The sequence below is a fragment of the Macaca thibetana genome, chromosome 6 (genome assembly GCF_024542745.1).
Source record: "Macaca thibetana thibetana isolate TM-01 chromosome 6, ASM2454274v1, whole genome shotgun sequence".
Taxonomy (NCBI): domain Eukaryota; kingdom Metazoa; phylum Chordata; class Mammalia; order Primates; family Cercopithecidae; genus Macaca; species Macaca thibetana.
Window position 1 is genome coordinate 20329391 of NC_065583.1, and position 12220 is coordinate 20341610.

The 12220-nt window shown below is 35.7% G+C and overlaps 1 protein-coding gene across 3 annotated transcripts in view; it reads left to right on the forward strand.

Annotated features, from left to right (window-relative positions):
* The window catches only part of GABRB2 (gamma-aminobutyric acid type A receptor subunit beta2), a 271096-nt gene that overhangs the window by 204194 nt on the left and 54682 nt on the right, over positions 1-12220 (forward strand). For all 3 annotated transcript variants that reach the window (XM_050794804.1, XM_050794805.1, XM_050794803.1), the window contains exon 7: positions 12006-12143. In XM_050794804.1, the coding sequence (XP_050650761.1) occupies positions 12006-12143 (138 nt within the window). The remainder of the gene's footprint in view (positions 1-12005; positions 12144-12220) is intronic.

The window sequence follows — 12220 nt, forward strand, 5'->3', positions numbered from 1 at the left end:
AGACTTTACTTGCCTTATTCACTTTCATTTTTTCACAATGTACAGTCATGTTTTCCAGGGGCTAAATGAAATAAGGTATTTCAAAAATAAATGTAGAAACTAATATGAGAATCTGAGAATCCATCTATCTTCTGTTAATCATTAACATTAAGGAGATTTACAGAAATTTATAACAATACAGTCTTCTTAATTTTCTTCTGTTTTGGAAAATATAGTTATTCTTCATAAAATATTAATTATATTCATCAGATAATAGGATCATTTTTGTTAGTTTCAATTAATTAATGATAAATATTTTTAAATTTGTGTTTTAATTCCTAACATGGTAAATATGAAATGCTATAACCCACATAAACAAAATTATTTTGTAATCCTTAATAATGTTGCAGTATAAAGGGGTTCTAAGACCAAAAAGTTGAGAATTGCTCTTTTAGAATAACAATTTTTTTCAGATATAGAAACTTAACTCTATAAAGACTGTATGATTTGCTCAAAATTCTACAGCTCATGTATAGGAGGGCAGGGACAGGAACCTAGGTAGGTCTTCTGATTTGTGTTGTATCATATGGCTTAACCTATAGTATTCATAAAACCAGTTGGAGATTCCCTTTAGCAATGTCCAGCTGTGATTATGAATGTCATCCTGGAGGTAAAGATGTATAAATCGCCCAATGAATGGGGAAAAAATGGTTTGTTTTCTGTTTTCTACAGAACCTAGCATTCTCTATTAGATTTTGCTACTTTTTAATCTAACCCAAAACCTAGTAGATTAAAACAAAAAACATTTATTGTCACTCAGAAGTCAGGTCGACTGGGAGGTTCTGCCAATCCAAGCCAGGCCCAGCTGATTTTAGCTGGGCTCACATATGTATCTGTGGTCCTCACAGAGGTGGGCTGAAGACTGTCTGGCTGGCTTCCATGATGAAGGTAACTGAGTCACATGGCCCTAATCATACAGCAGGCTATCCAAGGCCTGTTTGCAGCATAAGCTTAGACCTGGCCCAAGGATACTGTTTTTGATTAAAGCAAGTAGCAAGGGCAGCTCACATTCAAGGCATGGGGAAATACTCTACCTCTGCGTGCGGGGAGCTGCAAAGTCACGTTACAAAGTAGAGTGCACATAATTACAGAATTTTTTGTAATTTTACAAAATAATTCAAAAATATGGCTTCGAATAATAGTGTCAAGTGTTAAATGTAGCAACTATGGGACTGGATTTCAGTGTTAAAGCAGATTGAGTTCAATCCTCATTTCTGGCATTTGGACAAGTCACTTAACCTTTTTAACTTGCACATTCTTCATCTGTACAATAAGAAAAATAGTTTCTCCGTTAAAGGATTCTATTAACGATTAGATGAGGCAATGCATGTAAAGTACTTTGCTTCACACAAGAAATGCTTTAGAAATATTAGCTAGTGGCCATTTAAAAAGCTCATGCTTTAGATCAATTCATTGAACTGACTCTCCTAGACAAAATAGCAATGCCATGTTTAACTGTGCATATATGTCTGCTTGAGCAGCAGTCCTGCTGTCCACCTCCAAGGACTCTCTCCTGCTATTTACATAAGCCCTTTCTCCTAACACAAGTTCAGTCTATCTCAGTAAATATGTACTGAATATCTGATACTTGCCTCCTTTCTGCTCTAAGCCATGGTTACAGATTTTAAGAATGTGTGCTCCTTGTTTAAATAAGAACTCATAGTTGAGTAAAAAAGATAAAATCCTTACCAGATAATTTCAATTAAATGTACTGAGTGCTAATAGAGGATAGCACAGATAAGGGTTCACATCTAGAGTTTAGGGACAGTATGAAAATTTGTCTTATTATTCAGGATACATGCTAACAGTCCATATTACAGACTAATAACTCTTTTAGACCCAAAATTTATCTTCAGGAGCATTCTGCCTGCAATTCCTTAAATAAGCAAGTCTTCAGCTGACCCCTATCCCAGTGAAGATGTGCAAAAGAATGGGTTAAGATGGAGAGACGCAGACCAGTTCCTACATCATTCAGATAGGACTTTACTTTCTCTGTTACCTCTTATTAGAAAGCAGATATGTTGGTGTAACAGTTGATGACACTTTATTGCACATTTGTGCATATCACCTGGACCATTCAATTGGCCTTGTTAATTTAAACATCTTCCATTATCACTTTTGAGTTAACCAACTCTTCTGTGTGACTATTTTCACCAGGGAACATTATTCCATTTGAGCTGTAGGTATCAGCTCTCTCTGGAGACAATTGTGACAGAGTGGTTTCCAAAATCTATCAGGCCAGAGAAAATCATTATCAGAGGGTCATGGCCATTCAAACGAAGCTTTTGTTCAACTTAGGAATGAAAATACGAATTAAAAGTCAGCAACATCAAGAAGTTTCCCTCAACACAGAGGCCTTTACTCCAACTTGGTAGCTACTTTTTATAAACGGGTACTGGCAGCATTGCCTTTCTTTTAATGACTCTGATACTCTAAGACAAATACATGTGAATTCCATATCCCAAGCCACTAATGATGCTTAGGATTGCAATCCGACTACCTTGCAATTCAGCGAATGACATCTGCTCATCACTGCATTCTCAGAGGGGGATCTGAGGAGCCACAAGTAAACGGATTAGCATGTTGACAGCTCAGTTCAGCAAACTTGGGTGAGTGCCACTCTGAGTTAAGACCTGTATTAAGAAGGAAAAGAGCTACAGAGAAGGACTGGACATGGTTCTTCACCTTCTTGAAAGATAGTCTAGAGGGGGAAGACTATCCAACAAACATCCACAAATCCTCTAATGCAAAACCACCTGTGAGAACCACACTTGTAGAAATTCCACTAGAGTGCTGTGGAAATATCAGAGGAGTAAAGATAGAACAATTGCAACTTAAGGAAAACAAGATAGTGTCTTGGGAAAGTTGGAAGTTGAAATCTGTCTTTAAAGGGTGCAGACAGTTGATGTGAAAGGGGAAGATATTTTAAGTAACTGAAATAACTTGAACCAGTACCTTGAGGTCAAAGGATTTCTGAGGATTGCTGAAGAGTGTGAGCAAAAGATGAGAGATTTGGAAAAAGAATAAGAATAATAGAAAATGAGGCTGCAGGTAGAAGCTAGAGTGATGGAGTTTTGAATGCCTGAAGAATTTGCATTGAAGTTGAATTGAAGTGGGAAATTCTCACTTTCCCAATTGGGATATCCAACAAGGAATTTTCTATGTTTTTTTTTTTTTAATTATTATTCTGTTTTAGTTTATAAAGCATAGAAATTTATCATAAACTTTTTTTATCTTTTAAAATTTTTATTGAGCTGTAAGATACAAAGTGCATAAATATTAAGTATACTGATCAACTTTTTTTTTCTTTTTTTTAAATTATATTTTACGTTCTGTGATACATGTGCAGAACATGCAGGTTTGTTACATAGGTATACACATGCCATGGTGGTTTGCTGTACCCATCAACCCATCATCTATATTAGGTATTTCTCATAATGCTATCCCTCTCCTAGCCCCAAATCCCCCAACAGGCCCCCATGTGTGATGTTCCCTTCCCTGAGTCCATGTGTTCTCATCGTTCAGCTCCCACTTATGAGTGAGAACATGTGGTGTTTAGTTTTCTGTTCCTGTGTTAGTTTGCTCAGAATGATGGGTTTCCAGCTTCATGCATGTCCCTGCAAAGAATATGAACTCATCTTTTTTATGGCTGCATAGTATTCCATGGTGTATATGTGCCACATTTTCCTTATCCAGTCTATCCATTGATGGGCATTTGGATTGGTTCCAAGTCTTTGCTATTGTGCACAGTGCTGCAATAAGCATATGTGTGCATGGGTCTTTATAGTAGAATGATTGATAATCTTTTGGGTATATACCCAATAATGGAATTGCTGGATCAAATGGTACTTCTGTTTCTAGATCCTTGAAGAATAGCCACACTGTCTCCCACAATGGTTGATCCAATTTACACTCCCACCAACAGTGTAAAAGCGTTCCTGTTTCTCTACAGCCTCACCAGCATCTGTTATTTCCCATCAACTTAAAAAAAAAAATAGTAGCAGCATATGTAGTATAAATATTGGAGGAAGGCAGAAACCCTAAAAGGTTACTGACAAGTCTATTGAAGAATATGAATAAAAGATGCAGAAATCCAATGCCAGAATGTAGTATTCTTAGCCTAATGAGGCAAAATATTTAAATAAAACTGGCATGAATACAAATTTGCAGAAAAATTTTGGACCTAGCCCCATCTCTGTATTTTCTGCTATTGATGAGTGTAGGTCATAGACTATTTAAGGAAACCATGCCCCTGAATAGAGACAGCATCAGCAACGTTTCCTTCTATTCCTTGTAAAGGAGATCGGACTAGGAAAAAATATTTTAATGTTGGAGTTTATGAAAACTTTTGTTCAGAAAAAATCCTTGTTCTTCTTTGGATATGGCTAGATCCAAGATTTTTCTTGCCTGACACTTACCACATGGCAAATGACTTACACTCAGTAAAAATCTCCCAATCTCCTGATACGCTAAGGATGGTCCATGGACAAATAGCATCAGCACCACCTGGGAGTTTATTAGAATTTCACTATCTGGGGTTTCACTTATTAAATCAGAATCTGCATTTTCACAGGATCTTCAAGTGATTTCTGTGCACATCAGCTTAAGAAGCATTGGCCTACTCTTTATGCCAAAGGTTTTCTGACTTGTCAATGTTACTTCAGGACTTAGAGTTCATGCATATGGATAAATCAAGGTTAGATGAAGGGGAAGAATCCTGAGAGCGATAACGCTTCAGTTCTCCATAGAGATGGAACCTTATAAAGAGCTTAAGGCAGTGCCTGGTACATAGGGCTCTATAGTTGGTAGCTGCTATATATTATCACTGTTGTGGCTATTTTGTTTATTATTATTAACTGGTTTCTTTTACCTGGGTCAGTAGATTAATGGCTTAGTCTCTCTAAACATAAGTAAGAAAATGTAATTATAGAGCCAAATTTGTAGAAACAGCTCCCATCACCCTGCTCCCGTACAAAGACAGCAAATACACAGTTTTGCATTGGAATCTGAATGAAGATATGGTCTTTAAAGTCCACCATCTGACATTTTACTTGCTTATTAATGATTTCCTATTCTCCTACATCATAAGACTTGAACTTAAAAAATTGTACTTACACAAAAAAACAATAGGTCATCTTTGATGAAGGTTGAATGCTGGGCCATGACTTACTTGATGGTGTCTTTACTAAGACGCCACTAGATAATCAAGCCTGACCTACCCTATGCCGATAATTTTGAGCTACTTGAGGTCTAGAAATGATTTGACAGCAAAAAATGTGTGTCTAGCAGTTCATCTAAAGAGCAGAGTGAAGAATAAGATGCAATTAAGGAGTCAGAGCAATCACTCAGAGTGTCTTCGGAACACTTTCGATATTGAGTTGAAAGAGTTCTGGCTGACAAGTGTGTGTCTGTCTCTGCCTCTCGAAATATCCCAGTGACTCTAATTGGCATCGACTGCACTCAGTCCTGTACCTTTGCAGAGCACACAGGCCTTTGCATGGAGTGGATTTCATTCTAGTGGTGGACTGACAGACTTCTAATTATGGTCACTCAAGCTAGTCATGAGAAGAATGCTTGCCTTCTGGCTGAACATTCGATCATGCTGCTTCCCTGAAATATTTGTCTCTCTTGCTTCATGAAAAGATAATTCTATCTCTATGTTATGGCCACTTTTTTCTCTCCTGGAAACATTTTTGGAGGGAAAAATGGTTAACCCACTACAAATCAGAATCTGTCTCTGAGGGACTGTGGGTCTTCTCCAGTGCTTACCTAGCTTTCGAGGGGACACAAATAAAGAGCACTGTGTATGACTTCCCTAAAATGTGTGAATAATTGCAGTCCAGTATTTTATGGAATGATTATACCAGGGAGGGTATTTTTCTATGCTAAAAAATGTATATGGTTAAATAAATTTGGGATATTCCAGGAGTAAGTAAAATTAAGCAGATTACTTATTGCAGGTTTTCCTGAACTACTGTTAAATGTTTTATGACTTTATAATAGGGAGCCAAAATGGGTAGTTACTCCCAAATATATTGATTGTGTAACCCTTTTCCATGAAGCACATTACAGGTTAGTGTTTCTGAGAACAGAAATCAAGTTTTACTAATAGTTATTTACAGACTAATAATAGTAACTATACAACATTTTAGATACAAATGGAGGGTATGTGCTAAATTATTTTATGATGAAGTATTTTATTCAAAAAGTGCTGTGATGTACACATAAAATGCTGTGATGTACACATTAAATTTATGCACCTTTTAAGATGGTTCTTAAAAGATTGAAACCACCATGATTAGTGTGAACTATCGCAATAACATTGACCCATAGTTCTCATTGATTGCCAGTTGGTTATGATGACAAAATTACCAGATTAAAGCAACTGCTATGTGACAATTGCTATACTGGATACAATCCTAGAATATTTACCAATCCAAATGAGAAACAAAGTTTAAATAAGTAATGAGAGAACAATAAGTCACCTTAATTTCCCAGTAGAAAAAATAAATAGTGGCATTAATTCACCTCTTCTAAATGTTCTCATTGGTTCCTGCTGTTTAATATCTTGGCACAGGTTCATATTTTTTGCACAGTAAAACAATTCTAAAATGAAATATTGACTTAGTAGATAACAAAATAGATATGTAGATTGACAGTAAACAGAGAAAAAAATTTTTTTAAATGCTCTGTTATGGCCGGGCGCGGTGGCTCAAGCCTGTAATCCCAGCACTTTGGGAGGCCGAGACGGGCGGATCACGAGGTCAGGAGATCGAGACCATCCTGGCTAACACAGTGAAACCCCGTCTCTACTAAAAAATACAAAAAACTAGCCGGGCGAGGTGGCGGGCGCCTGTAGTCCCAGCTACTCGGGAGGCTGAGGCAGGAGAATGGCGTAAACCCGGGAGGCGGAGCTTGCAGTGAGCTGAGATCCGGCCACTGCACTCCAGCCTGGGCGACAGAGAGAGACTCCGTCTCCAAAAAAAAATAAATAAATAAATAAATAAATAAATGCTCTGTTATATGATCAGGTAATGTCACAATTGTGAGATCGTATCTAGTTATTATGTAAATGCTTTAAAATGGTATTTCTATTTCTTAGATCCCATATAATACATATTTTTCATCAATGTTTGAAAGAGAACGTATCTATCATTCATATCATATGTTTATATATTTTATAGATTTTTATATTTGTCCTTCCTGAGCAGAGGCTTGTAACATTTCATATAACTTGAATTTCTTCAGGTGAATGCCAGTGAATTTGTATTTTAGTTTATTTATAAGCCCTCTGAATTATTATGTGTCTTATGTTTTTGACGATAATACAAACTTATTTAATGACTCAGTTTCTGGAATCCCATTAATAAAATATAAATGATGAGTTTAATTTGCAGTACATTAATGAAGTACTTCAGTGCATTACCTTCTGATATCTTTTTAAAGAAATCTAATTTTTTTTTTTAATTCATCATTATTATGAAACCTGTAAAAGTCAGGTCAGATATATTTGCATATGTTTTCTTTTAGTTTTTAATCACTTTGAGAGACTGCTAAATATTCCTCCAGAGAATATCCAAAGAAAAGAAGAAAACGAGGTCTGTTTTAAACGAATCCTACGTAGTATATCGAGTTGTCTTTTAACTTGACCATCTTGGAACTGTCATGGAGCTCACTGCTCTTTCATCTTCAGAAACCAATGATGCAATAGCAACATTTGCTTTCCATTTACAATCTTCTATTCTCCGTTAGCCTAAAATGAAGTCAAGAGGATTGGATTTTCTAAGACTAGCAGTAGCCAGAAGTAAATACAGTGGGCTGCTTATTGTGTCAGATTCCAAAACCCAAAACATCAAAATAACTTTGAAACTTCTTATTAGCAATTTCCAAAACGTTGGAGGGTTCTATAAGTGTGGTTGAACAGCTATGTTTTCCATTGTGCAAATTGTGTGTATTCATTTAATAACCACAAAATGGGACACGAAATATGTTTTGCATTCATTTTTAATAATTCCAGTTTGAATAACTATCAACTGAAATATTCGTTATTATCTGCTGGTGCTGTTCTAAGCATTTTACATCTTTTTCTTTTTTTTTTCTGCCTGACAGCTCTGTGAAGTGACTATTATTATTATATTAGGTGTCACAATTTACAGGTTAGGAAACAGAAGACAAAGAGATGTGCAGTAACTTAGGAAGAACTAATACATAGGGAGAAATATATAATGAAGAACCTTGAATTATTCTTAAGAGTTCTCTTTATTAGGTGTTTCTTTACTCACTCAGAAAATGTTTATTTAGTGCTAACTGTGTGCCAGCACTATGCTAAGAGCAAGAGGCAGAAATAAAAATGCAATGCATGATCCTCTACAATATATAAACATCTAGAGAAAGCATTTACATAAAGCAACAGAAACTCAAATTCACATGTGCATTAAATAATTGCTTTATTAATTTAATAAATGTTTACTGAGTGCCTACTCCACACAAGGTATTGCCTAGCAAATACTGTCATTTTGCCAAAAGTTTGCAGTTCTTAATAATGTTTCTGCTGTTGGAAAACTAATCAGCGTCTCTTATATAACCTGGTTGAAATGCTATAGACATTCGCATTTCTCTGCCTACAGATAAGCTTCTGTTATAATATTTATAGCAATGGATAAAAGAAGGTAAATACTGAGGAAGATTAGGAGGAAAGAAACCTGGAAGACCACATATACTCTATTAGTTTAGACCTAGTTCTTTATGTAAGAAATACTGAGTGTTTCATTTTTCTTTTCTCTTCTTTGGAAGATGGCTGCATTTGTTTGTACAAAAATGGACATTTCTTGAACATAGCATGTATTTTTTATGGCCTGTGGGTGGAGCAGGGAATGCAGTGGAAAAAATGCTTTCCTTGAGGTCCGTCACATAGATATGGCATCAAGTCCTTACTCTATCACTTGCCAGATGTGTGATTTTTAGCAAGGTCCTTAATCTCTGAATCTCAGTTTTCTCAACGATGAGTTAACGACAAAAGTAACTAACTTGCAGGATCAGGGCTCATTATTTCAAATAATGTATATAAATACTGTTCACCTATAAAATGATTGTTGTGAAGATTAAATGAGATAATGAAAGTGAAGTGCTTAATAGACTTCCTAGTAAAATGAATAACAACACTCAATAAATAACTGCATTTATTTTAATTGCTATCATTATCTTTTTCATTTGCTAGACAAGTGGTTCTCAGTGTTTTTACGTGTCATCTACAATAGAATTATCTGGAATGCTTATCAAAAAGAAAATCAGATAGCACGCCAATTCCTGATTAGCTAAATAAGAATCTCGGCTGGTTTCTTGGGCATCTTAAACCCAGTGTCCTTGAAGTAGAGGCTTTAGCTCTCTGTAGAAAGGGCTGGTGTCTAGTTAACAAAGTGCCTAGCATATACCACCAACTAACGCAATAAATGGCAGTTGTTATTTTGCAACATGCTGCCAGTTACTATCTTGGAAAACCAAGGAGAATCTTGGTTAGGAGTAACTTCATGGAACATGATTACCATCTTTTTTCATAAATACCTTTTTTCATATTTATATAATAAAAATTACAGTGCATTTCTGAGTACTTGGTTTGATTTTAGGAGCTGTAGTCCTTTTGTTATTTTAAGCTGGTTTATCAAAGGTAGGATTGTCATTGTCTCTGAACTATTTCATAACTGAGAGGTATGGATAAAGAACTGATAAGAAATTGGATTACATTTGACATGGAGCCTCAGACTGAGTATTTTGTCACCACATTAGGAAATTTGAAATCATAGGAAAAGTACAGTTATCCTATGGGATAGGCATCTCACTTCTCAGGATTGGGTAGAGAATTTTAGAGGGAAGTGAGGGGCTCTTTTCTGAGAATTTGCCTACTGTTCAATTCACTTAATACCTGGAATGTATGTTGAAATCTTGAGTCTGAAATTTACTTTTATGTATTTATATATATATATATATATATTTAGAGACAGAGTCTCACTCTGTCCACCCAGGCCGGAGTGCAGTGGTGCCATCATAGCTCACCGCAACCTCAAATGCCTGAACTTAATCCTCCCACCTCAGTCTCCCAAGTAGGTAGGACTATAGACATGTACTGCCTATGCCTGGCCAATTTTTTATCATTTTTTCATAGAGACAGGGTCTCACTATGTTGCCCAGGATGGTTTGAACTCCTGGCCTCAAGTGATCCTACTATGCTGGCCTCCCAAAGTGCTGGGATTACAGGCATGAGCCACTGTGCCTTGCCCTGAAATTTACTTTTAAATGAAAGTTACATAAAAAAGACTTTCTACCAAAGCAAATGGCTCTTCATTAGATCATACTAATACAATATTGCTGGTGTATAATCAATTAAAACTCTACAATTTTGATTTCAATATAGTTTGTGGTGTTTGCAAGTAAAGAAGCCTTTTGAAAATCATTAACTATATCCAGAGGCCTTCGGTTGTGGTATTAGAATTTCAAATGCTCTATAACTCTTCCAGAAAACTGTAGTTCTGCATCAGATAAGGTGGCTACTCTTATGAAAAAAACGGAACTGTAGATTTCTAGAAAAGCTAAACCATACAGCTTGAGCTGTGCTGTTTGATGTAGATCCTGCAATTGAAGGTATCCTAGTTCTTTGGAAAAAAAACCATTTTTTTCTACCTTATTTTAAAGATTGAACTCCCTCTCTTTGGAGGAAAGAGAGGTGGTTTGTTGAAAATCATCTGGGGCTAAGAGTCAAGGATTGGTATTCTTGTCATCCCTGTCACACTGACTAGTCACATGTCAAAAGGCAAAGAATTTAAGCAGTATTTTAAATTTGTTGGGTTGTTTTTGGAAATGGCAGAGCAATATCCATCTTGCCTGTCTCCCAGACTTGTAAAAATCAACTATCCAGATGCAAAAGTTCTTTGAAAAGATGAATGTGATATCTCTTTACATGAAATGTGGTATATGCTTTTTATTTGGGGTTTTCTGGAGGGTGGGTGAATTTATAAGATATTATTAATATTCACTGGATTTTGTGGCATACATCCCTGTATAGCACTGTTTACAATCTAATATGTGCTTATTCATTGCTATTACATGTTTGCTTACTAGCTAGGATTATATGTGTGCTCATTTCTTAAGATTGTAGTCCACCCTGTGAATTGAGAGTATCATTAATAACAGAGAATATGTCTTTGTTATACAGAATCTTATCCCCAGCAACTGTGCCCTGATATGCATAGTAGGCGTTTAATAAATAGTTGTGGAATGAATGGAAGCATGCCTCCAAAATGCACTGTGCATGTCCAACGTACACTATGCATTTATATCTACTCCTCAAAGCGATTGAAGTTAATGTTGTTTTGAACTTTTCTGTGGAAGATTTTCTTTGAAACTAAATATGTTACAAAGTCAAATAACTACATGAATATTGAACAGATGATTCTTCATAATCACTTCTGGCTTGAAATTCAAATGTATTATAATTCATATGCTTTATATTGGGGGAGAATTTGTTAATATTCAGCATTGTACTAATAGTTTAAATTATTGTTCTCTTATTTTATCTTCTCATAAAGTAAAACTAGGGTTATGTGATGATGTTATATGATAATGTGGTAATGTTTGATAGAATGGGATTCATAATCAGATAAACCTGGGTTTAAGTCCCAACTATACCACTTCCTAGTTGCAAGAGAGTCTATACTGTTAATTTCTCTAAGCTTTTGTAAGTCTAATATAGGCCTCATTATACTACCCTAATGAGATCGTCATGAGGATAAAATACAGTAATAGACTTGAAATGTTTTGTATGATACCAAACACATAACAGCCTTTAGCTATATCTTTATATTATTTATATAGTTCATCTTCTAAACAGGTTTCTTTTTTCTGTTTTGTCTGTTTTTTTGTTATGTTTTGTTTTCTGTATTTGTGTGTGTGCTTGTGTATGTTTCCTTTCACAGATGGATACACAACTGATGACATTGAATTTTACTGGCGTGGCGATGATAATGCAGTAACAGGAGTAACGAAAATTGAACTTCCACAGTTCTCTATTGTAGATTACAAACTTATCACCAAGAAGGTTGTTTTTTCCACAGGTTTGTATCATGGAAAAGTGTTAAGGGAAAATAATCTTCACCATGTTTTGTTAAACGTGTTCACTTATATTAGAGTT